Source organism: Parasteatoda tepidariorum, chromosome 7 (genome assembly GCF_982258835.1).
Source record: "Parasteatoda tepidariorum strain Cologne lab strain chromosome 7, Ptep-v5.0, whole genome shotgun sequence".
NCBI lineage: Eukaryota > Metazoa > Arthropoda > Arachnida > Araneae > Theridiidae > Parasteatoda > Parasteatoda tepidariorum.
In genome coordinates this window covers 69,077,249-69,104,794 of record NC_141761.1, presented here as the reverse complement: position 1 = coordinate 69,104,794, position 27,546 = coordinate 69,077,249, and the positions used below count along the sequence as shown (strand labels likewise).

General features: G+C 31.2%; 4 protein-coding genes across 6 annotated transcripts in view; all 4 read left to right on the top strand.

Moving 5' to 3' along the window:
* The first annotated feature begins 217 nt into the window (after positions 1-217).
* On the top strand, positions 218-9,844 carry LOC107447210 (testis-specific serine/threonine-protein kinase 1). The gene is made up of 5 exons (XM_016062067.4): positions 218-555; positions 3,174-3,393; positions 5,412-5,586; positions 6,957-7,207; positions 9,515-9,844. Exons 1-5 carry the CDS (start codon positions 377-379, stop codon positions 9,644-9,646), a joined length of 957 nt encoding a protein of 318 aa, XP_015917553.3. The 5' UTR covers positions 218-376; the 3' UTR covers positions 9,647-9,844.
* A 2,874-nt stretch (positions 9,845-12,718) lies between these two features.
* Positions 12,719-16,343, top strand: LOC147807233 (testis-specific serine/threonine-protein kinase 1-like). The gene is made up of 2 exons (XM_087168669.1): positions 12,719-13,099; positions 16,011-16,343. The coding sequence occupies exons 1-2, from the start codon at positions 12,882-12,884 to the stop codon at positions 16,237-16,239; spliced, it is 447 nt and encodes a 148-aa protein (XP_087024795.1). The 5' UTR covers positions 12,719-12,881; the 3' UTR covers positions 16,240-16,343.
* Positions 16,344-16,908: 565 nt separating this feature from the next.
* On the top strand, positions 16,909-24,282 carry LOC147807232 (testis-specific serine/threonine-protein kinase 2-like). The gene is made up of 4 exons (XM_087168838.1): positions 16,909-16,917; positions 18,657-18,831; positions 21,596-21,846; positions 24,016-24,282. Exons 1-4 carry the CDS (start codon positions 16,909-16,911, stop codon positions 24,118-24,120), a joined length of 540 nt encoding a protein of 179 aa, XP_087024964.1. The 3' UTR covers positions 24,121-24,282.
* Positions 24,283-26,721: 2,439 nt separating this feature from the next.
* LOC107447207 (uncharacterized) overlaps positions 26,722-27,546 on the top strand; it is a 39,856-nt gene continuing 39,031 nt past the window's right edge. For 2 of the 3 annotated variants that reach the window (XM_071183324.2, XM_087168022.1), the window contains exon 1: positions 26,734-27,102. In XM_071183324.2, coding sequence (XP_071039425.2) covers positions 26,954-27,102 — 149 coding nt within the window. In that variant the 5' untranslated portion in view covers positions 26,734-26,953. Of the gene's footprint in view, positions 27,103-27,546 lie in introns of all 3 variants that reach the window. The other variant, XM_016062065.5, reaches the window with a different exon arrangement.

Below are 27,546 nucleotides of genomic sequence, written 5' to 3'. Positions count from 1 at the left end.
AAAAAAAAAATAAACTGAAAAATTATACCGACTTTTATTCAAAATTTTTTAATTTATTTACAAAAACTCTAGTAGGCTCATATTTGTAGATTTCAATTGACTGACAAAGTACAGCGTGATGTATGAGTTTATAATTGATTTAAAAACCATTAAACTAAAGGCTGGACTAAGCTATTCGTCAAAAGCAGCAAGTAAAGAAATACAAAGACAAATTTGTAATCAATATACAATTAGCAGCTCTTAAATATTAGTCAGATTTTTTTCTTCTCAGAAGTCATGTACTCCAGCCGATTTGCTTTATGTTGGTAGAGGTATATATAGTTTCAGAAAATTTAAATAGCTTCTTGGCTGCTAGTTCAAGTAATTATTGTTCAAGATGGATTTCTTAGCACACATGAAGAAAAGTGACGAAGCTGATTCAAAAGAAAAGCTAAAGGAAAAACTAGAGCAAGCAACTAAAGAAAAATCGCTAACGAAAACGTCAGAAGAAGACCTAGCACATCACGGATTTAAAATCGGAAGAGTTCTCGGTGAGGGATCCTATTCTGCTGTTAGGTGAGCTTTTTATCTCGGAAATCACAAACAATATTCACTAATAACCAACTGGCCAGTGTAGGGGTCCTGGCATTGCATCAGAAAGATTCTGAGTTCGAATCCCTGGAAAGGCATGGATATTCTCTGTTCTATGCGTCCTTACTGTGGGAGCAACACTGGCCCACCTAATATGGTGCCCCTGAAAGAGTGGTCAACAAAATTTGCCCTTTAGATGCCTGTATGACGAAAGGTCATTCTCCAGGTGTGCGTTGGAAATTTAAATTCCCTAATATATAAGAAAGCTATAAAAATATTAAGTATAAAAGGATTTCTTTTATGTATCATAAGATGCGATAACAAATTGGGTTTTGCTGAAGTACAGAGAGAAAAGAAAATAAACTAAATGGACCACCCTTAATAAGTTTTTGTATATTTTACATATAATTATCGGGTCTTCCCGTTCTAGGACTCAACATTCATGGTTTGAAAGGGGGCCCTGAAGTATACTAATTAAGTATACTATTTTAAGTTACAAAATCAGAATACAAAAAAATGCTTTCTCTGAATAAACATAGCTTTTTTCCGATGAATTCGGATCTCTAAAAATATAGGAAGTAGCCGCAATCCAGTAAATATGGTCGTAAATTAATAGTTTGGTCAGGAGAGCGATCCAACGTTTGGTCCTTTTAATGTAAATCTTACTTTTTCCGAATTTTAACATCTCTCGATAACTTTCAGAACAAGTTGAAAAGGTTTTGCACGCAATTATAAAATTCGCTCATCTAAAGATGATTCTGAGCAAAAAAGTATTTATTATTTTATTTAATAATAGGCTAAAATTTTTGAATTGTTAGGTATACAATTTCTTATGTGTTTTATAATGCGATTTCAAATGACAAAATGAAAACCTTGAGCGAAATAGGTTAAATATTTCCTGAGAATTCGAATTTTAAAAAAATCGTTTTTTAAAATTCGATTCAAATCCGTCGAAAGAAGGTATGTTTATTTAGAGAAAGTATGTTTTCCAGTCAGATTTCGTAACTCAAAATATCGAGTGTAAAAATTAATCAATATATTTGAGGTCACCTCCTCAACCATTAAATTGAGTTCTAAAATGTGAAGATCCCATCATTAGATCAGAAGCTATCTGGGGTGATCCGTTTCTTTTTTATTCACTTTTTTAAAAATTTTTTTATTTATAATTCATATAAAATGATCCTATCTGAAATATGAAAATCAGTGTTGAGCTTACGCACACTCTTTTAACTACATGAGTTCGTCCTTTTGTTTTGAAACTTTTTGAGTTATATAAATGCAATAATAATATTTGGTTTCAAAGTTTGACTTTAAAAAGGTAAATAATGTAAAAGCTCAAAACAATTAAACAAAAGACTACTATGTAAAATGCGTTAAATAGAAAAATTCGAGTGCAAAAAATCTAAAGTATTTCGAAACATCAAATGCATATATCATTATAATTTATCGCATTTTTTGTAATCACTACTTTACTAGGCAATACATATGGTTTCGTTTTTAAACGTTGATTAATTGGTCTTAAAACTCTAATGTAGTTTTTTTTGCTTCTTTTAATTTCTGCATGCCATCAAGCCGGTGTGGTTGGATTGAGTATTCGTCTAACACTGCTTGGGTCTGGCTTCAGTCAAGACTGAGGTCGGATAAGATTGAACTTTGTGTTTCGGAATTAATTTTAATGGCATGTATCCAGTGGTTTCAGAATAGAAAAAGTTCAAGTATGGGTGAGCAATTGGATAACGTGGTGTGGAGACCCAGAGATTACCGTTGCCATCTGACCTGCCATCTAAATTCTGTGTAGAGTAGTGTGCGCATGCACAAAATATTGTGTTCCGATCATCATTATGGGTGATTTCCAGATCATCGTCAGTAGCTCATGAGTTAAGTTCTTCAAGGTCTGCTTAGATCCTAAAAAAACTTAAAGTGTGGTAGCAAAAGTAAGAAAATAAGTTACATTTTAGTAAGTTCGAATTCTCTCACTACTATGCAAGAAATTTTAAAATAACTACTAATTTAAATTTGAAATCTAGGGGGATGTTGGAAAATAGGAAGAAGCATGTAGCATGGGGAGTCGGACAAGCTCGTTAGAAGTGTGATCTACTGCTGTTGTTGTTGTAGTTTATTTACGTCGCACTAGAGCTGCACACTGGGCTATTGGCGACTGTCAGGGAAACATCCCTGAGGATGATCCGAAGATATGCCATCACAATTTTGATCTTTTGCAGAGGGGATGGCACCCCTGCTTCGGTAGCCCGACGACCTGCGCGCGAAGTTGAGCACTTTACGGTAGAACAGTTTAACGAGGGCCAATACAGCACACCCTCGGTCCCTACGCAGACTAATCCAAGTGGCCACCCACCCTCACACTGACCGCAGCGAGTGATGTTTGACTTCGGTGATCTGCTGGTGTGATCTACTGCAGTTGGCAGCTTAAGATGAGAATGAACTAAGCTACTCTGCTTTATGCCATTAGGAAAGAAAATCATATCTATGGGTGTAGAAAAATGCACTTTTTTAAATATCCTTTTTTTCTTTCTTTTTTTTACGTTTTCCAAGTTTTAATCATTTCATTGATTGATTGTTTTTCTTATTTTTTTTTTTTTTAGATTTGCAACTTACAAAGGGAAAGAAATAGCTGTGAAAGTAATTAACCGAGAAAAAATTTCTCAGGATTTCACCTCAAAGTTCCTTCCTCGTGAAATTGAAGTCCTGAGTAAAATTAAGCACAAAAACATCATACATGTTTTTAAAATCTTCAACTACCCAAGAAAAGTTTATATTTTCATGGAATATCTCGAAAGGGGAGACCTTCTTACGTACGTAAGGGTACGTAACACACAGCTCTTGCAATAAATTTAATCAATAATCTCTTTATGTTCTATACCAAATTGGAATAAATTATCATTCATATTATTATTTGTAAATGATCTCAGTTTTTATCTAACTCTGCATTGCACATGGAAATGTACTCTATTCCGATTTGCCCCGTTTTCCGTAATTCATCATGCTTTTCCCTTATTAATTTCTTTTATATTAGTTATTGTTTGTAAGTAGAAATTATTCAATTCTAAATTACTGATTTCTATTTTATATTGTCTCGTAAAAATAAATTTGCCCTTTCTTATGTGTATCATATCCTACTGTAATTATAAATTTAATTTTACTAAATAACAAAAACGGTGGTTGGTGGCGGCTATTTTATTCTAAGTAGTTTAAAAGAACATTCTAGGTGTTCCACTGCACGAACACGGAAATTTTTTACCGTGTACAAATACGCAGGGATGTGATTTAAAACAAACATTTCTGAAGAATTGCTTGTGCCGGCTAGTATGTTGATAAAATGGAAAAGCTTTCCTTTTTTAAGAATTTATAAATAAATGTACAACTACAGAACTTCAAATTTTGCGAACCGTAACATAATAACGCACTTTTTTTCTTTCAAATTTTAAAGTAAAAAAAATCGTATTTTTCATCAGAACTAACGTGAATATTAAAAACTAGTGGGCGGCTCCCCCTGCTCGCCAACCTCCGAAAATTGCTACGCAATCTTAAATGGTTTGCTTCGAAAACCAAGCTCGCTTCTCTCGCTACTAACTTAGGTACATTGCAAATGCACAAAATTCTAAGAATTCAAAACAATCATTCAAATCCATATAACAACTTTTATTTTTAAAAAAAATTACATCTTTTTAGTAAATACTAAGTCATTAAAATAAATTTGAATTCAAATAAATGACATGTAATTCATTAAACCTATTAGAAATGTGCTATAGTATAAAATCTTAAAGCGTAACAGCACGACTGAGACTCATTTTTCAATGAATAACTAATAACAATAATAAAACAAATAAATTCGTGATATAAATCAAAAATCGTCAAATAAATTCGTGAAAAAAAGCGCTTTCGACAAAGTACTAAAATAGAGATCTATCGCCAAAGACTACTCACTTCTGCCTAGCTTAATACTATGAGATTGCCGCAGCTGATAGTAATTTTTTTTTTCTTTAAAAGCGCTATATGTTGAGCCACCTGAGCAAGATTTGGCATGTGACTTTTTTAGCGGCAATCATTGGTTGATTTCCAGCGTTGCCATCCGGGGAGTTGTAATGAGGCTTTTTTTTTGTCGCCGTGTAAGAGAAATATATATATAGATTTTATGCATCTCAATCTCATTGTTTGTTGTATTAGATGGACCAGACTGTTTTTGAATTTTTATTTTGCCTGAAAATTCAAATGATGAAGGACAGTAAAATGTTTACCATTAATTTTTTCCTTGTATTGAGGGGGGTAAATTCTCAAGCAATTTTGTAAGTCATGGAAATATTTTTATACTGATTTTGTTCCAAATCAAGATCCTGAGCAGTTTAAATATTTTAAAGAAAATTCCGAATGTTCCAAAGAAAATTATTTATTTATTATTGGATAGAAATTGAGCTAATTGGTATATTTTTGAACATGAATAATTTTTGAATGTACATATATTTATTAATATTGAAATTTTATTGTTAATGTTGTTTTATTGCACCCAAAATGTGTACATAGTGTTAACCAAAACAGACATGAGTCATGATCCAATTTAGTATGAACCCAAATTGGGTAATCTAATACCTTTCAACCCAAATTAGGTTTTTTTTCTTTACCCATTTTAGCTTTTAATTTTTTCTGTGTACATACTATTATTCATTAGTCAGTTGTTTCGGTTCAAAATCTAGAGTTTGGGCAAAAGGAAGGATTTCGATTTAAATCAATATTATTATTATACATTATTAAATATTATAAACATTATTATTATTTTGTTTAAAAATGTATCAAAAACTAAAATAAAATTTGCCTTTACATTTCAGAAAAAAGGATATTTGAGCGAGAAAAAAACAAGACACTATTTCAAACAGTTGCTGGCAGCATTGCAGTATTTACACAGCCTCAATATTGCACATAGAGACCTCAAATGTGAAAATATTATGCTGGATAATGAAGATAACATTCGATTGATTGATTTTGGATTTTGCAGAAGCACAGGTATCTAAGTAAAATTAGTTGCGAGAATTGTATTAATGATAATTATTATTTCGTTAATGTAGGATTTCTTAACGGAACACGATTGTATTCCGGTTCCAGTAGACAAATAAACTGGTTTTTGGTGGTTTTAATGCCTTCTTTACTCTTTATGGCCCCCATGAACTACGTAAACGAGGCGGAGCCCCTGAACTGTTTACGTTTTAACGTTGTTTCCATAGATATTCTATTCTATGCTACTCTTCTATTGACTGACGTAAGTGGCAGTACTGGCGCAAAATATCCTCAGAGGTAGACGGATCATGGGTTAGTCTCCTTGCCATCAGGCTAACCATAGGAGGTTTCCGTGATTTTCCTCTCCATGCAACGCGAATTTGTGTTAATTCCATCAAAAAGTAATCCACGATGGCAAATATCTTTCAATACTTGATTCAAGAGTTCTCCTGTCTTCTGGGGTGAGTACAAAATTACAAGGCTACGGAGGTGGACGCTTGTAGTCGTAAACCCAAAATTGGGTCTGCTGTTCAACTACGTTTATAAAATAAAATACATATGGAAGTCTATTGAAAGTATGTAAAGTATTGAAGACATACATAGGTATAGAATTCATTCAGCATATACATAAAGCTTCCATTATATGCATGCAATTAAATATATATTGTATTCTTTGAAAATTCTTATTGAATAAAAATAATAGAATAAAATCTGTAATCCCATTGCCTTAAGGTAATTTTACTTCAGGAAAATTTACCATACTTGAATGATAAACGTGCTGTATGTTTCTCATTTTAATATTCTTTCTCATTTTCTCATTTTAATATTCTTTCTCAGTTTCTCATTTTAATATTCTTTAATATTCAATGTATTCTTTGAAAATTCTTATATAATAAAAATAATATAATAAAATCTGTAATCCCATTGCCTTAATCCCATCTGTAATCCCATTACTTCAGGAAAATTTGCCACATTTGAATGATAAACGTGCTGTATGTTTCTCATTTTAATAAGTTTCACTTAATACTTTTTCTAAAATTTTCTCAAAACTTAATTGTAAAATTAACAACAAAAAAAAAACTTTAATTTCATATTCTGGCTTTTCCTTGAAAGGAAATGGAATATTAATAAAAAGTTGAATTTTAAATAATGGTTTTGGAATACTGTAAGTATTTCCAATTTTGCAACTTTTTTAATATTGAATTACTTGTAAATTATTTTAATATTGTATTCAGGCAAATCAGTAAAAGGAAGATTTACGTTTGAATCTTTTATCCATGAGTTTAAAGGCTGGTAATCAAAAGGACCAATGAAGTTTGATACAAATTTCTTTTTTTAATTACTACGAAAGGAAAGTGAACTTTTTTTATTTTCTGCAGTCTCTGGTAGTGGTCGAAGACTACTGAGCCAAACGTATTGTGGCAGTACAGCATACGCCGCTCCTGAAGTACTGCAAGGCACTCCGTATAATCCTATGTTGTATGATGTGTGGAGTTTGGGTTGCGTTCTTTTTATAATGGTGACAGGAAGTATGCCCTTCGATGACAGTAACGTCAGAAAAATGGTCGAATATCAGATAAAAAGAAAATTAAAATTTCCTGCAGGACGTCCTATAAACTCTGATGTTAAAGTAAGTTATGAGAAATTTTTTCCATTTCTTATATGTTACGGGTTCCAACCTACTGCTCGCTTCACTCACCAACTCCCATGATTGATTAAATAACTTTTTGTTTCACGACGATAAATAAATTATTACATCCTGAATAAATAATATTCAATCATAAAATCGTAATAATTTTCCATGGTTACTATTGCAGCTTCATTTACAATTTTGTTTTTAAATTTATTTTTTAATTTTTTTAGTCACTAAAGAGAAATCCTTAAAAGTTTTTCTAATAATGCAAAATGCTAATTTCTAATATTGTTTTACTACTTTGTAATTATTATTTTGAATGAATATGGTGACAGAACACAGTTTAAGTCAAAACAAAGCTTAATATTTTCTTTCTTTTCGTTTATTGTAAAACGGTTAACAATTTTAGATGCTGATTTAAATACATTTGTAATTAAACTTTGCGTTTCAAAGTAATATCAATTTATTACTTTTTCATAAAGAAACACCGAGAATAGCTTTTAAGCCTTTAATTTAAAATATTAATCAAAATAACGAACGTAATGATAGCAGAGAAGACTAAGAATGGATGATAAATAAATATTGCAGGTAAATACCTTTAAATTCGATGTGAAGAAAATTTTTACAGGTAAACAGTAGTTTCATAATTCTTATTGATTTTACGCTGAAAACAACCTAAGAAATCTAAATCTTCATGTTAAAAATAAAAAAAAATATTAAAAAAATTTAAATAAAAAAAAACGAAAAACTGGATTACAACATGTGATTTTTGGGTCAAAAACAAGACAACAGTCCTATGCCATGCATTTTTATGTTAAATAGAAATATAGGAGAAGGTTGCCATCATTGGGTATTAATTTTTGACCCATAAAAACACGTTTATAAAGTTTTAACCTTGTTAATGAAATTATTATCTTCCATACTGCCCATACCTTGGCATATAGACGTTATAATTATAAAATGTTAAGTAAACATTGGAGAAATATAAATAATTGGGTCTAATGAAGGAAACTAGTTGCCTTTATTAGGTAGGTAGCTAACTGAATGTTTTGATAGAATATCACCTTAATACAAATTAGTAAAATGTTTCAATTTATGTATTATAAAAATGATACTTAAATATAAAAGGCTAATTTGAAATCAACATAGACCACAGAAAATAGATTAAAAAAGTTATGACATTCAGTGTCCGTCTAGTAGGGGTCACCTAATTATAGATATAATTAAGTCTCATATGTTTTTACTAAATCAGATACAACAGCAGTTTTTATACAGCTCGAGATATTAGCTTTGATATGATTTCCATAGGCGGACCACCAGATCATTCTTTGCAACTCATGTTGGCTCATTGAAAACAATAATCAATCGGTAATATGTCTGTGACTTCGACTATCAGATCATTCATAGCAACTCAAAATCGCTCATTGAAAACAATAATCATTCAGTAATATGTCTGTGACTTCGACCATCAGATCATTCATAGCAACTCATGTTGGCTCATTGAAAACAATAATCATTCAGTAATATGTCTGTGACTTCGACTACCAGACCATTAATAGCAACTTTAAATGGCTCATTGAAAATAATCAATCTGTAATATGACTGCGACTTCGGTTGTAACTAAGTATACAATCATTGTTAATATGGGTAAACAACGCTGATTTAACACATTTTTAAATATTTTCTGCAGCAACTAACACACTCTCACTGGCATCATTTATTTGCTCTTATAGAAAATTTAGATGAAAAGTACAACAATCGCACTTTCTTGCAAAAAATTTGTTTGAGCGAGAATTAACTTATGGTCTGAATAGAAATTTTCAAATCTCATATGGTTAGCCAAACAGTCAATTGCCGAATAGAAAACAACAGTTTATACTATAAACAAGTAAGTTATCATTCAAATACAGTTCCGGTAAAAGACTTAGTGTGGAATATGGGAAATACAATCAAATTAGGCCAAAATTTGACCATACCCAGACGTTTAAAATATCAAGCTAGGACCAATTGGTATTGGTTTAGGGATGCTGATTTCCCATTGGGATTTGTTACCCGGATAAAAGCAAATAATGGTGGATATCAAATTAGAAAGAAAAAAGTTTTTACTTTCCAAGTTTTTTCTTTCTTCGGGGAATTTTCAGCCCTGTAGTTGTTGTGACAGAAATTTACTGAATGCTACACTTTTTGCAAGAATTCCTCCTTGCAGTACAAAAAATGCAATTTGTGTCTGAAATAATCAATTTTGAGCTTATAGCTTCAATCGTCATTCCATTCTTTGTAATCTAATTATAATGCTATTTTCAGAGCCTCATCAAGAACACGCTGGAACCTGATATCACAAAACGGATCAGTATCGAGAGATTGAGTCATAATGAGTGGGTGAAAAAGGATGATGAAATGTCAAAAGATAAGAAAAAAATTCATAGAGGATGGTAAAATGTCAAAGAATCGGATAGAGAAATTCAAGTTTCGCTTTCAACTAAATCAACTAGAAGTAAACAATGAAATCAAATCAGACCAAAATATATATTCCAAAAACAAAAGATAAGCTTGGACGTATAAGAAGACCGAGTGGGGCTGCTTCTTCGAGTTCATGTTGTTACAAACATTCCTGTAAATAAATATCTGTTTCTTAACATTAAGTTTGGAGTAATTGATATTATTTAACACGTTCACGCCGGGGTGACCCACCGGTGGGTCATGCTAGATTGTCTCATCTTGGCAGCGCACCGGAGTAAAACCTGGTTGTTGTTGTTGTTAATTTACGTCGCACTAGAGCTGCACAATGGGCTATTGGCGACGGTCTGGGAAACATCCCGGAGGATGATCCTAAGACATGCCATCACAATTTTGATCCTCTGCGGAGGGGGTGGCACCCCCGCTTCGGTAGCCCGACGACCTGCGCGCGAAGTCGAGCACTTTACGGTAGCACAGTTTAACGAGGACCAATACCGCACACCCTCGGTCCCTACGCAGACTGATCCAAGTGATCACCCACCCGCACACTGACAGCAGCCATTGATGCTTGACTTCGGTGATCTGCTGGGAACCGTGTCTTATCGATCAGTCCACTGCAGGACAGTAAAAACTGGTAACAATACATTTCATTTTTTAGTTTTTTCCGGGAATAATAAAAATCCATAACTACCAACTGTTTTTAACGGATGCAATTTTTATTTCGAATTGCTTCTTCACCGTGATAAATTACCTTGCAGTGAATTGTTATTGTTGAGAATAGATTAACCCCTCCCGAATATTATCTAATATTGAAATAGTTCTTCTACGAGTATTTTCTCTTTTCCCGGAGTAAACGTGTTAATGTTATAGAATTATAGATGTAAGTATGTAAAATATGTAACTAATTTCCATGAGATTTGTGCGGGGTCCTTTGGTGTTGTTGACGTTCATATCTAAAGGGTCAAACCTATGGTGACCTTTGAGAGACCACATTGTCGTATTAATTAAACTTGATAACACGAACCTATAATTTGTTTTGAACTTAAACATGATTCAATTCAAATGTTGCAGTGAATTCGTACAGGGATATGGTTTAAGGTACCGAATATGTATGAATTTTCTGTTACAAAATCCTAACTTTGGCCGTAGATTCTTTTACCATGTAATGTAGAAACTGTTATTGGAAAAATGTTAGAATAAAAACTAGTACGCTCCAGTTTTAAAACAATGTAAACTACACCCAGAAAGCGCATTTCTTTTTTGACTATTAAGATTGATTGTTCAGTTTTTACCACCGGCGTTGACTCCTTGAATATTAAGTATGTTTTTATTAGACAACGCCCTTCTTGATGCATTTACGTTGACGAAATAAAACAACTTACTGTTAATATCTTAGAAATTCTCATGTTCATGAACTTGAAAGGAAAAAAAAGTTTTTTTTCTTTTCTTTTTTTACACTAAATTTCTTATTCTACATATTATTTTGAATTAAAATCTTAGTATATTTTATCTTAGAATGGAAGAAAAATATTTCACATTGGTTTTATTTACCTTTGACAAGTTAAAAAGCATCTACGATGTAAATGCTTAGGGCAGATAAATTAAAAATATACTAAGAATTATATTTTAATTTTTGGATCATAACAAAACGTGATGGCTGTCAATTAGAAACCTCCACTTAATTAAAAAAAAAAACACTGATGATTAGAATTTTTTTTAAAAAGTTTAAAAACTATCTTGTTTCATTGTAAATTTATTTAATGAATAAATGAAAACAAAAATTGAGACGTATGGCGGAAATATCTTGTGTTAACCCCATTTCCATCAGTACGAAAGCACGAACTTAATTTTCTGTTTAATTGTTACAATATGAGATTGACATAACTATGTTTATCATGAAATTTTGCGTAATACGGTAATATTATAGGATTGTAGTGGTAGCAGATTCATCATGGATTTTTGACCGTTACCAACACGTCTTAGTTATGGATGTAAAAATGATAATTGTCTTAAGGAAATAATAAAATCGACTGAACAAAATTAATTTGTTAATTATGAAAAATGGCCACAATTCAAAAAAATATAATCATATTAAAGAAGAGAAATCCCTTAATGGGATCAAGCTTACATTCTCAACATCGAGAGTTTGTTAGCAAGAATAATAATCATATTCAACGGTTGGGACTGGGAGGCCCCCAAAGGGCACCCTCAGTCGCCACAAATTTGAAATTGAAAGTAAATGTATTTGTTCCCAACGGACACAGGAGAAACATGGATAATTGGCAAATCCAAAATTCCTTGCAATCCAAAATTAGCGAATTATCAAAATATAACATAGCCAAAACAAAGCCAACCCCGCATAATCAATATTGGGTTTAAAAATATTTTGGCGATCACGAGTAGCCAACAAAACTATGGGAATTACAATAACCCTGCAACTGAAACATATTTGAGATAAGAAATTAATAATAATAAAGAATTATAAATAGATTTTTGTTTTCGATTAGGCGTGGCAGTGAATTAATGAGTCTATATTAGTATTGAAATAAAAAGTTAGCCGTTACATTGATCGATAAGAAGAGAATAAAATATTTTAAAGGTTAACTCATTGACTTAATTGAAATGTAATTCGATTAATATAATTAGAGAAATAAGTTTAAGTATTTAAAGATATTTTAAAAGGTAGGAAATATGTAATGCCAATTCTGGCAATACAAGCATCCAATAAACTACCAGTAAAAAAAATTTTTTTTGTATAAATAGAACTGTTAGTTAATGCGAGCCATAAACCCATAAAACTTATATTGATGCGACCATTTTATTATTTTTTTTCTGATAAATAAGTAACTCTGACAAAGTCACTTACCTGCTTCCTCGATAAAGCTCTTCAATTAATTAGTCAATAGGCAAATAAGAAAAAAAGTTTAACAAAAATAAAATATAAAAATTTCCAACAATGGATTTTTCTAAACTGATGTAAAACCAATGTAAGAATTAATGTTGTTTACTCAACAATCGGACACTGCATTGTATAAAATATGGTATCCAACCTAAAGCTCATTCAATATATATTCAGTCAGATTTTTTCATAACTCACAGAACTCATACAATCATTTTAAACTGCGTAAAATAATCAAAATGTTGTAAGCTTTTGTCACTTAACTGAAGTTAACTGTCACCTCCTGATATTATTTGAAATATTTTTAATAGTGATATGAACTTTAAAAAAATTATCGAACCTCTGATTAAAGAACAGAAAGTTAAAATTAAAGAACCTCTTACTGCTACAAAGGAAATAAAACCGAACCATGATGTTTTATCTTCAATTTTAACTGTAAAAATAAAACCAAAGAGCACAATTAAAGAGGATCTAAAAGAGGAAGGCTTTGAAATGGGCGAAGTTCTCGGCGAAGGATCTTATTCAGTTGTAAGGTGAGTTACTTTTCAGAAACATAATTAAAAATGTAAGCAGTCATTGTTTCATTTTGTTAAATTTGGAGGTAAAAGATCCTATTCTGAAATGAGGTGAGTTATTTTGCAGAAGAAATGTTAGAACAAGAAAACTATAATTATACTATTTTATTAAATTTAGAAGTAAAAGATCCTATTCTAAAATGAGGTGAGTTACATTACAGAAGAAATGTTAGAACAAGAAAACTATAATTATGCCATTTTATTAAATTTGGAAGTAAAAGATCCTATTCTAAAATGGAGTGAGTTACTTTACAGAAGAAATGTTAGAACAAGAAAACTATAATTATGCCATTTTATTAAATTTGGAAGTAGAAGATCCTATTCTGAAATGAGGTGAGTTATTTTGCAGAAGAAATGTTAGAACAAGAAAACTATAATTATACTATTTTATTAAATTTGGAAGTAAAAGATCCTATTCTAAAATGAGGTGAGTTACTTTACAGAAGAAATGTTAGAACAAGAAAACTATAATTATGCCATTTTATTAAATTTGGAAGTAAAAGATCACATTCTAAAATGAGGTGATTTTCATGAGACGCGTGGGGACAAGTGAACTATAACTATCACATTTTTTTAAATTTATTGAAGAAAGATCATATTCTACAGTGAGGTTACTTTTCAAAAAACATTCGAGAACAAGAAAACAGTCAGTGTCTCATTTTGCTAAATTTGACGGAGGAGGATACTATTCTGCAGAATATTTGTATTTGTTTTATGTGTAGTGAGAAAAAAAAATAAATAAATAAACGGATCACCCTGAATAACTTTTGATCTAATGATCGGATATTCGTATTCTAGAACCCGATCCTGGTATCAAGAGAGGTAGAGTATCCTTAATGATTCGGAGGGGTGACCTTAAATACTCTAATTAATTAGTGTAGACGATATTTATATTTTTTGAAGTTATGAAATCAGACACAAAAACGCTCTTTCTCTGAATAAACATACCGAGTTTTTTTTACGAATTCGGATTACTGACACCCGAAGCATAAGGGATGGCCGCAATCTGGTAAATATGGTCCCCATTGTTTAGACAGGACAGCGATCCAAAATTTAGTCCTCTTATGCTAATTTATTTATTTATTATTTTTTTTGTGTATTTCACCATATTTTGTGAACTTTTTAAGCGAATTGAAACATTTTTTCCACACAATTATAAAATTCATTTATCCAATGAAAATTCCATGCAAAAATAAAGTAGATATTTATTATTTTATTTAATAATAGTCTAAAAAGCTTTGATCTGTAAGGTATATAATTTTAAGTAAAAAAATCGTATATTTAAATTCAAATTTCTCGGGAACTATTTCGGCAAGTTTTATATTTTGCCATGGAAAATTACATTCTTTAAGGTGAGGTAAAAAATTGCATGCCCTTTAATTTGACTATTATTAAATAATATAATAAAAAAGCATAAATAATTACTAAAAGTTATTTTTTCATGGAATTATCTTAGGAAAAACGAATTTTATAACTGCGTGCAAGCATTTTTCAATTCGTTTAAAACGTTTTTGAGATATGGCGAAATACGTAAAAAGTAAAATTTTCATTAAGGGGTTCAAACTTTGGATCGCTCTCTCTACAAAACTATAGGGACCACACTTCCCAGTTCCCAAGTAAAATCTCCACTCTGCAGCTATGACCAAAATAAAATTCAAAATATTGAACATATTTTATTCTTCTGCCCTGAATTAGACTCTCATCGTAGTAAACTCTTCAAGCATGTAATCACTAGTGGACTACAATGGCCACCAAACTGTCATACTCTGATCAATACTGACTGTCTACCAATTTTTCAAAAGTTTGTTCATAATATTCCTTTTCATTCTTTTTGATTTTACTTGTCTGCTTTTATATTTTATATTTGTATTTCATTTTGTATTTTTGATCCAAATTTGTTATTCTAGTTCTTCAATGCATGTATTATAACTCTTGTATTTAAGCATGCTGAAAATAAATAACTTAAAATAAATAAATAAAAAATAAAAACTTCCCAGTTTCCTATGTTTTGGGTATCAGAAATCAAAGTCCGTCGATAAAATCGTATATTTATTCAAAGAAAGATCATTTTTGTGTCTGATTTCGTAACTTTAAATATCGTCTCCACTAATTAACTGACATATCTTATTTCACCTCCTCGAATCTATCAGATTGAGTCCTAGAACATGTGGAATTGAAGATCCAATCATTAGATCAAAAGTTATTTACGCTGCGCAGACGCAAGTTTTTCAGCGATGAAATGTTATGCACCCCAAAAACAAATTGAAAGAAATGTTATACTCCAGAAAATAATTGCTAGGCTCCATCTTGTCGAGTTCACCACGTAAAAGGAGGACAACCACAAATAATTTGTAGTTCACAAAGTTTGAGGCGGATTAAATATCATTGTTCGAATCGATTAATGTAATGTAATCTTGTTGGCGAATTGAATTTCTTGTTCGTTATTACTCACAGGTAATCCACCTTTTCTTAGTGCTTTATATCAAACATTTTTGCATTGCTACACTTTTTTACTTACTCTGCCAATCAAAAGTGGTGCAGACAAATGAATTATGAAAGGGAAACGCCCCTCAAACAAAATATGTCGTTCATTGCTTAAACCACATAACTCTTTTTTATTTTCGAGGGAAAGCATTTTTAGATTATTTAAATTTTTTATAAAGAAAATATTATGCGGCTTGAATTTTCTTTCTGATTTTTATTTGCAAAAAAAAAAAAATAGAAAGAAATTTCTATACATTTTTCATTTGTAATTTAGTAGAATCAATATTTAGTAAAGCATTATACTTTAAATCAACCTTTCCTAAAGTATTTGCTAAAAAATTTATATTATTTTTATTTTAATAATTCTAACTGAAATTTCCTTTAGAGCTGCAACCTATAAGAAAACCGATATTGCTGTGAAAGTTATCGACCGAGCGAAAGTTTCTCACGATTTTTCTTCCAAGTTTCTTCCACGTGAAGTTGAAATTTTGAGTAAAATAAAGCACAAAAGTATCATAAGCGTCATAAAGATCTTCAACTATCCAACGAAAGTTTATATATTTATGGAATATCTGCCAAGGGGAGATCTTCTGCAACATCTAAGGGTATGTTGAAAAATGAGACATTTAGAAACATATGTGGCGTAACTACCACTACAAACATTAAATACCGAATCACTAGTATATAAGACATGTTAACTTGATTCTAACTTGAGGTACCTTTTGATAGATGAAGGTTGACATAGTCTATAAATAAATCCCTTCATTGGTGACCCGGACGTGATAAGAACTTGCCAATATTGAGGGATGATCCACATTAAACAGTTGATTTGCTTAAAAATATACTGCTAAAAAAACAAAATAAAATCCAGTGAAGTAAATAGTCTCCAGATCAATGAACAATATTGAAGAAAAAAAATTAGCTAAATGCTATAAACAAAAGTAAGAAAAAATAATGAGCAAAATGCTATAAAAAAATGAAGAAAAAATGTAATTAGCGGAAATGATATAAATATATAAACAGCATAAATCAAGTAGTGGTAATCGTTCATCGAATTCTATCACAGATAAAATTCTGGAAGGGGAGTATTGTGGTGTAACTACCATTACAAATATTAAATACCAAATCACTAGTATATAAGACATGCTAACTTGATTGTATCTTGAGGTACCTTTTGAGAGATGAAGGTTGACATAGTCTATAAATAAATCCCTTCACATACATAACGATGTAATCACAATATTTGTACAGGGACAAATGAAATCAAAAATACGTAATGTCTAATGCTTGCAGTGAGATAATTAAATTAGTTTTTATAACCGTTTAAATAGTATAAACATTTTTTATTAAGAAAATGTGCCAATTGAATTCAAAACATCATGTACTTTTCTTGGTCTGTTAATATTGTCATTAATCCAGCCAAGATAAGTACACGTTTTTTTTTTAAACTGCTGTTGAAGTATACCTGAATTAAGTTACATAATTCTCAAAAAATGATAAAAGAGTGAAATAAACGGCATATTGATAGTGGAAAATGTAGGTTTTTTAGGCGTAATTTTTTATGTTCGTTACAAAACTTGCCAATAGATGTCGCTGTCTGGGATTTAAACTTACAGATGGCGCTGTATGCTTATTAGAGTGCGAAGAAGTCGGTGTTTCTATGAAAAAATGCAGCACCACCTGGTCGCAAATTTCATTAGCATTTTTAATGAAGGTCTTACTAAATTCACTGTTTCCAATTATTTTCTTTTCTTCTTTCTTTTTTTTAATATCTTATTGATTAATAGTTATTGAATTTCGAAACCGAATAATGATTTGATAGATATCCTGAAAAAAATTTAATTTAGTAGATACTATGTATATTATTTCCTTGTTTCCGTTAATGAGGCCATGCTTACGACTATTTAGGATTTTTTCAAATTTGAATTCTAATTCTTTTGTAAAGACAAGAGTTGCTTTGTTATTATTTGCAAGCTAATAATTAACAAACAGAATCGTTATTTTTCTGCATTACTTTCAAATATATTGATTTAATTTTTCAAATTGATTTAATTTTTATGAGCTGTAAAATAATATTTTACTTTTCCATTTCCTCATCCATAAGTAATGTCAGATTTTTTTTATTAATATTTTTAACTCTCTCCTTTTTTTTTTTTTAGAAAAAGTATCGCACTTAATCATCCTTCTAGTCGCTCGCATGCCATCTATGTTACATAAATTTATGCTTGCAGTTCAGAAACCAGTACTGCGTTTTGGATTATATTTTAAATTTTATTTTTAAACTTTTGTTTAAATGTGATGCTTAGGTGAAATGTTTGAACGAGATTTATGAGATTTAGAACTATAATTGCTGTACTTATGATGAAGTAGAAAAATGAGAAAGTAAATAAGATTGAAATAAATTATATAAAATTTTGTAATTTGCTGACATTAAATGTTTTTATTTTAACTAAAATATGTGATTTCGTGTTTCTAATTATCTCATCCTTCTCTATTTCCAGTTGTTATAATTTTATAAATTTCTCATTCTTTTCCCAAACATGACTGCCTCAAACACATTAATGACTCTTTACATTAATACTATAAAAAAATTGTGCTAGCTCCTTATTCAAAGAAAAAGAGAAATAAATAATTCATTATTTCAAATGGTTCACACTAAAAAAGAGATGATAAAATCACGAAAAATTATTCTTTTTAGTATATAATTATTTTTTAGCAATTTGCACAGGTTTGAATTGAATTTTGGCTCACTATAAGTCGTTAAACACGAATTTAAGATTGTGGTTAAATTTTAATAAAGAAGATATTAAATTAGAAATTTAATATCTTTTAAGTAGTTGTTTTCAGTTTTCTTGTAATTTTTAAACAAAATTATATTTAGTTTTTGACTGAAATCATTCAGGATGATTGATTATATTTCTTGTTTAATTATGAAAATACTAATGCTTAATCTCAGTATTTTGATGCTTTATAGAAGTTTCGTCTCTCTCTTTCGTCTTCAAACTGCAATTATGTATTTTATATATTTTAGGAAGACGGCAGTTTAGGAGAGAAGAAGTCTAAGCATTATTTCAAACAAATGGTGGGAGCACTTCAATATTTACACGGCCAAAATATTACCCATAGAGACCTCAAATGTGAAAATATCTTGTTGGACAATAAGGATGGCATTCGAATAATTGATTTCGGATTTTGCAGAAAAGTAGGTAAGGGAATATATTAAGTCTACTATCTTATTGATTTCGTTAATTTATGAATTTATTCTTTTCAAAGCCTAAACTTATTCCATTTGAATGCATATATATATATATATATATATATATATATATATATATATATATATATATATATATATATATATATATATATATATATATATATATATATATATATATATATATATATATATATATATATATATATATATATATATATATATATACACAACAAAGAGTCATTACATTATGACCACCCTGCTAATAACATGTGGGACCACCTTTAGCCCTCAAAAGTGCTAGCATCCGCAGTGGCATTGATTCCACAAGGTGCTGATAGGTAGTCTCAGGTATCTGGTACCAAGCGCTCACCAACTGGTCCTGCAATTCCCTCACATTGCGAGGGGGTAGCGTGGCAGCATGAATTTGGTTTTCCAAATAGGACCACAAATGCTCTATTGGATTAAGGTCAAGTGAATTTTGGGGCCAAGACATGACTTGAAAGTCACTAGAATGAGCATACCCATAGAGCATGTGAGGGATGCATTAGGGAGACGCCTTGCGACACGACAGTATCCTCCTGGTAACGCCCATCAGCGGAAAGATGCGTTAAAGAAGGAATGGAGACGTTTACCCCAAGAACTCCTGGATAATCTGGTGCTTAACATGGAGAGACGATACCAAGCAACAATTACAGTAAGGGAAGGGCGTATCCCATACTAGGGAACATCTGCCAGTTGTACTTACGCTTCTTCAGGCAATCATGTGTAACGCCACTATATTTTAAATAAAGTCTTTTTTTGTTCCATACCCTACTTTAAGCTTTATATTCATTTCTGCGCCATTATTCTTCTACCATCGTTTAAGTACGAAATAATGTACATCATATTCAAATTTCATGTCAATCGGATGATTTCTTGTAGAGTTATGACAAAAAACGCACTTGTTGCTTAAGTTTTGCACACTAGTGTATTTTCTTGCAAATTATGGATATTATGCTTATGGCAGCTCAGTATGGTTTGAGCTTTGTTAATGAAGATAATTTCTTGCTGAATAATGTCGTATCCAAAACATTCTTGTTTTGAAAATCATCAGAAATTTGATTAGATGAATTGGATTTTGTAATATAAAGAAACAATACTTGAAACAGAAAAAGATATGACGTGGTATTGTAACTTATGCAGGTTATATTGTATAATGCCGTAATATGAATATTGCTAAATTTATTGTTGAAAGTAAAAAATAAATATAAAAAAAACAAGGAAGGGTCAGAAAGCATCAAAACTTGATTGATTATAGGAGAAAGCAAAGAAAAAGTTAACATGACTTTTCGAGGCTCTGTCGCCAAAGAAAATAAAAAAAGTCACAGTGTAAGTACTTTACACTTGAAGCAAAATGACGATTTTAAACTATATGTAACATTTTGACAAGTAGAACTGAATTATCTGTCTTTTAGAACTAATGTATGACTTAAATATTTTAAATGCTATTAAACTGTTTTAAAAATAGCCAATTGGTGACATATTTCCATCTCGATGAAAATTATCAAAATCACTGCTTTTTTCTGAGTTTTTACAAATTTTCGTGAGTCCAGATTATGCAGCATTGGAGTAAGTTTCTAAAAATTAAAAAAGTTAGAAAACAAAAGCTTCTCATTTCCACAAAACTGTGGCTTAGATTCATATTAATGATATGCGCCATTTTCAGAATGAGCACAAACAGCGTTAACTTCAGATAGGCTAAACTTTTCTTAACAGTCATGGGTGACTGTTGGAGATAAACCGCAGTTATGAAAACGGCATATCATTCGCAAAAAAGCATAATTTCATATGACGACGAAGTCTTCCAAAAACAACCTTGTCAGATGAGCATTAAAACTGACTTTTATGTTTTTTTTTCTAACGACTTTCTCTTACAAGTGATTCGGTAGAGTTTCATAGCTTTGTAGGGTATCTATCACTACAAAATTACAATTACAATTCACTAGTATATAAGACGTGTTAACTCGATTCTATGAGGAGGTACCTTTTCATAGATGAAGGTTGACATTGCCCATAACTAGTCGCCCCACATTGGTGACCTTCGGACGTGATGTGAACACGCCTACGTTGGCAGAAATGCCCACTTCGATATGAACACGCCTATCTTGACAGTAACGCCCACTTCGATTTGTAACGCCTACTTCGATGGATGGTCCACATTGAACAGTTGACTTGCTACTTGTGACTGCGACATTATCCACCTCCTCGCACTGTTGCTACCCAGTCTCGTCTCGATCACGCACAACGTCGGCTTGCATACACTCGACTGCTAACGTCAACGCAGGAACGACTATACAATCGTGAAGTTAATACACCTCTCACATTCAGCACTCAAAAACTACGGTGATAATAATGCAGCTCTCTCGGCTTCTCACAAAACAGCAATGAATCAACTAGTGGTATCCGTTCATCGAATTCTATCCAAGATATAATTCTGGTGAGGGAGTACTGTAGGGTATCTACCACTACAAAATTAAAATTACAATTCACTAGTATATAAGACGCGTTAACTTGATTCCATAAAGTGGTACCTTTTCACAGATGACAGTTGACATTGTCGATAGCTACCTTCCCCACAGCTTTTTTGTTTCTTTTCGAATAAATATTGATTTTTGTCTCGTATATGTAGACTTCTTGACTTCATTTTGAATAAGAATTCTTAAAATATTAAGTGTGGTGATCACAGAAATATTTCTTTTTTTCATTTTTTGTAGTAACTTCTTCCGGACGAAGAGTTTTATGCGAAACATATTGCGGCAGCACCGCATACGCAGCTCCTGAAGTACTACAGGGCACTCCATATAATCCCATGCTTTACGATGTGTGGAGTCTGGGCTGCATTCTTTTCATCATGGTGACTCGATGCATGCCATTCGACGAAAGCAACGTTAGATTAATGGTCGAATATCAACTAAAAAGAAAAATCAAGTATCCAAGAAGAGTAACTGTTAGCTTTGATGTTAGAGTAAGTCACAATATTCAACACTTTTGCCAATTTTAAGCACAGCAAATATCAAGCGGCGCTGTTATGATGATTTTTATGCTGCGCACACTCTATATCTAGATTGGAGGCCCTCAACACCGACGACATTTTCGCATTCCATTGAGTTTCTCAATTAGTTAAGAACAATTTGTTACTGTAAATGAGCTAAGTTTAGTAAATGTTTGGATTTACCAATAATACATAGCATTTAACAAAGTGGCTAGTTATCGCTTAGGTTTTACCTCAAAGACTCGGTAAAAGTTCAAAATAGAATCATATTATAGTATAATTCTGATTTTACCAAGACAATTTTGGTAAAATTTTAGGTTTACTGATAAAACTAAAGATTTAACGAACTTCATGTTTTTACGTAACAAATGTTTAAGTCCGAAGTCTTATAAAACTTGGTTTTTACCTCAATGGCATGGTGGATGGCCGAAATAGAATCATATTAAAGCATATTTCGGACTTACCCAGCCACTTTGGTAAAAGCTAGATTTTACCGGTAAAATTAAGGATTTACCAGGCCTTAGGTTTTTCCGTAACAAATACGTAGATGAGAAAATGAAAATATGCAAGAAAATTATGCTATATAATAACTATGTAATAGGAACAGATTCGCAGCAGATGATTATAAAAAAGAATTACTAATTTAGATCGTTAGGTGTTTTATTAAGACAGAAATAATAAAACGGAAAACAGAATTAGTCGCCAAGAAAAACCTGAAGGAAAAAACATATTGAAAAGATAAACGTTTTGGGAATACTTTAAAAATTGCAAAAACAAATATTTTCTATGACATTGATGTTTCATTGAACTAAAAGCTATGCCAATACTACACAATAAGATTGAACTGGCATTTATCTCTTTTGTGATGTAAGCAATTTGTTTTGTACTACAGTACTGTAGATATATATTAAGCATATCAATATAATCAGACCATATGAAATCTGTATCAGAGCATCTGTTTATCTGTTTCAGATCATGATGAAATGAATTGATTTGACATGCTTATTTCTTTCTTGCATATCGATATTTTTGTTTTATCGAAATACCGATAAGCAAGAAGCAACAAAACGTAGTAACCTACACTAAAAGGATGTATTATCTCTCCCTTCCTAATAAACTTCTGTATTTTTGAAAAAATTGTGGTACTTGAAATTTACCGAATTTATTGATGTAGGCCAGCAGGCTCAGGAAATTCTCCCATAGGCTTTAGGTTACGGTGATAAATTTAGCATGCCTTTTGACCCAGGACGACACCCGGTGACTGAGCGGTAGCGCTTCACTCTGTCGTGTCACAGGTCCCTGGTTCGATCCTCGGGCCGGGCAAGGTTGACTCAGCCTTTCATCCCTTCAGTGGGTCAATAAATGAGTACCAAGCATGCTTGGGAGCTAAACACTGGGGATTCCGCGTTTGGCTGACCACCTGACCGGAACATATGCTCCTGCACCCCAGAGCCCAAGGTCAAGAAAACTGAGATGGGCACAGTAGGCCTTGGCCCTTTACGGGCTGTCGTGCCACTGAGTTTAGTTTAGTTTTTTTGACCCAGGACTCACGAAAACTACCGATTAGACAAAAATTGTTAGAAAAATATTTAGTGCAATTCTCGGGAAGAAAGGATAGACCAACGTTGATAAGTTGAATTCCTGAAGGGGATGTCATGGATGTTGAACTCTTTCTTTCGGTATCAATTCCGGGAAAATGTCCTCAGTTTGGCTGCATATGCCAATCGCAAGCGTCTCAATTAGGCAGAATTGAACGTTGCCATAACTGTAACCTGGAATAGTGTTGGTGCTTCTGCCTTAAAGGGATCGGTAAATAGTACACAATATCGCATCGATTCCAGTCACATTTAAGTAATGCGGATATATTGGCTACTACTAGGAGTAGTTTTACTTCAGTGGGACAATTTTTTCGTTCCTCTTTCACACATCCGATTGCTTCTTGCCCTGGGGAAAACAGAAAGTGATCTTTTTCTTGTAAATTTGTATTTCTAATATATTTGTTTCTATTTCATAAGTTTTTTTTTGTGACCAGCTTGGCGTAAAATTAAGGTGAATTTATTTCGTTGGGACCCTGCTTCCTTTGAATCCATTTAGAAAAAAGTACGTAACAGAAATAATATTTTGTTAATAATTTCATTTCAGGATATCATTCAAAAAATGCTGGAGCCTGATGTCACGAAAAGAATATCTATGGACAGGATAAGCCAACACAAATGGCTAACAGAAGATGATGAGTTATTAAAATAAATATATAAATACCTCACATAAAAATGCTACTTACTCTTCCATAAATAAGAAACGAATCAGAGCAGATTAAAAAATACTTCTGAGAAATTTCAGCTTGAATCAGTGACAAAATTTTTGCATATAAAAGCGCTTGCAGATATAAAATGATTAATTTTTGAATAAAACTTTCCTGCAATCTGGATATTTTTGTTTTCAATCAAACTTACACCAAAACAATAATTAAGTTTTAAAGGATATTTAAAATTTCAAAATCATTTTCAATGCTTCAAAGTCATTGTGAAATATTTCTCTACAAAAATACACGTTCGTGCATGAAAAAGAATGAGAATGCATGGGAATCCATAGACTTACACAAAGATTTGCATAAGTGCAATTAGAAAGCACAAATGGTTTGAGAAATAGCAGTAGAAACATTTATTTGTTTATTTTTATCGTTTTGAATAATCAAAAACGCTTTTTTTATATTTTTAACTTGGGTAAAACAACTGACTGAGATAATAAGCAAACCATATTCACCCAGTATTATTAAAAGAAAAAAAAAACATCAAACCGGAAGTTTCGCAGTTCTCCTCTGTCATCATAGAACGTCATTCATATTATCCAGAAGAGGAAGTTATAAATGCCTCTTATTGTACTGCCATCTGTTGATAATAGAGAGAACCATACCGTCCGAATAAGGCAAATAAAACCTCTTGGTGATCTGGAGCTGGTCATACTTTGTTTATCCATGTCCAAAACTTTTTTTTCTATTTCCATTTCAATTTTTTACATCCCTTCTCACTCACTCTTTATTTCGGTATGGGACAACTGCCCAATTTACTATAAACCATTGGAAAGACAAAAGTATAGACTAAAATGCTGTACAATAAAAAATCTGATCTTCCATATTTTTGTTTATTATTCATTCTTAAACCAGTAGAATTTATTTGAATTATAAAGATCTTTCAAAAAACAAAAATATATCGAATTTTAATTTAAAATTTAATATTTTGTAAAAGATTAAGGGGAAAACAATAGATTAAGTTGGTACATATAAAAGAACTATGCAATTTTTATTTTATTTAATTATTTATTATTTCTTGCTATGCTTTCTTTCAACTAAAGCCATAGTGTAGAAATAAAATTCCTTAACCTTTACAACATTATTTTTAAAACACGCGAAAATGTATGTGAGCATGATAAAAAGCAAACTAATGAAGCAAAATGTCACCTGCATGTGTGGCTCATTGCCAGTTAATTTTGAGAATGTCCTGCGTGAATAGATTCTTTTAAAGAAAAAAATAACTAAACGCTATTTTATGATTGAAGCATTTTGATTTAGTATGGTGATTCAGGATTTTGTGAAGTCAGATTAAAGCTGTTTAAAAGAATATAACATTTTATTAAAAAAAAAGACTAATTAAATCGAATTTAAAACGGTGCTTGATTTCTAAAGCATCTTTAAAAAAATGTTGCAAAATCACTGAATTATTATATTGTTATTTATTCATTCAAGCATTGCTTTCATGTTTTGTCAAAATGAATTAATAGTACAGAAACAGTACGATTATTCATGGTACTAAAATTTAGTCGAAAATTGAAAAGATCGAAGATTTAATTAAATACACATTTTTAAACATGTTATAATAAAACTGTATTAATAGAGATTTAACAGTGCTTTAAAACATAATTTCAAAAGAATGTGCTACAATCTTAATACGCAGCTAATTTGAACCATAACTTCGCGTAATGCTAAATCGCATTAATCTCTATTACATAATACTATTGTAAAATTTAACACCTTTTTAAAATTGCAATAAATTTACACGAGATAATGGTTTAACTTGGAACTGATTTTTCTTCAAGTGTGTGAGTAAAATTATAATAATTATTGATTAGTTAGGCTCATGGAAATTCAATTATTTTTTTAAATTTTATTTAATATTTTTGTGTGTAAAAAAATAAAATAGAATTTGGCAGTTCTATAAAAAGAATTCTATAAAATAGAATTTGGTCTGCAGTTTTATGGCGACTTTTTGCTTGCACCCGGCTAACCAAAAATACGAAAATTATTTAACAAAAAAAACTATTGTCTATTGTCATAAACTTAAATGTAGAGAAGCAAACATGGTGTTATATTTCGTCGAAAAGACAAAATAAAAATAAAGAAATAATACAACTTTCTTTAAGCCTAATAAAGACATTTTTAATGTTTTTTTGTTTAATTTATATTTTTTAGTGTTTATTATCACATTTCATTTTATGATGTAAATATATTTCATAAATTATTTCTATTTAGTGCTATACCATTTCTGAGAAAAAAAAGTTTTTAATTGATTATAAACTAGTATTCATTAAAATATATTTTTAGGTATCACTTTTTTTCGAAAAATGATATTTAATACTTAGTTTTTGATACTTTATTATTTCTTCGATTTTTTTAAATTCAGAAATGTTATTTCAAAAGCTAACAAAAGCATGATAATGAAAATAAAAGTTTGAATAAAACTAGCTTCTTAAGGAAAAATTCATAATTGGGTATACTATAGCCTACGTCACAGGTTGTGCTATTCCTACTAAATTTAACAAATGAACGGCATTTTCTGCGAGCCTAACTTCAAGCCACAGATAAACAAACGAAGCGTTTGATCGTTTAAATAGCTGCTCGCCAAATTTTATTGCATCATAAGGAAAAGCAATTGATATTCGATTTTTGATTAATAATTCATTTATGTGGATAGTGGCATAGAATTTAGCATTGCGTTATGGTAAATGTTATTCCTTCTAAGTGGAAGTAGTTGTGTTTTTTTATATCATACCCAATTCCATTTGTTATGGAGTATTTACAAATGTCATGTGTAGCTCAATTATGGGGTTATGTGGAAATATTAGAAACTATTTAAGAGGTGGAGTGCAGGGAACCGTTGAGGATTTCAGATTGAACCAGTATGGCTATGAAATACATAATGAAGTTATTGGAAGTGGTTCTTTCAGTCAAATAAAGTAAGTACCCCTCTGAACAGTTTATTTACTATAATCGTAAAAGCAGTTTATTTATTATAATTGTCTTTATCATTCTTTTCCGGGAATGCTTAAAATTTTTTTCCCTGGTCTCAATTTACTGATCCTAAATAAAATTTACTCAATTCCTTAGAAAATAACACATTTGTTATAGTGATTTAAAAGCTTCAATAATTTTGTTTTCGTTGTAGAGTACAAATTTTGCGCAAGTGACAAACATAAACGAAACACTTGAAAGGTCATCAGAAAATTTAAAAGATCTTCATTTTTCGTATTTAAATTCTTTAACTTATGCATGCTTGGATACTACAGTGCAATTTGATTTTATTTTATTTCGTAACCGATGCTGCTGCTCAGCCGACAAAATTTTGGGTTTACGTCTACCAATGTTCAACTCCGTAGTCTTGTAATTTTGAAACCAATATG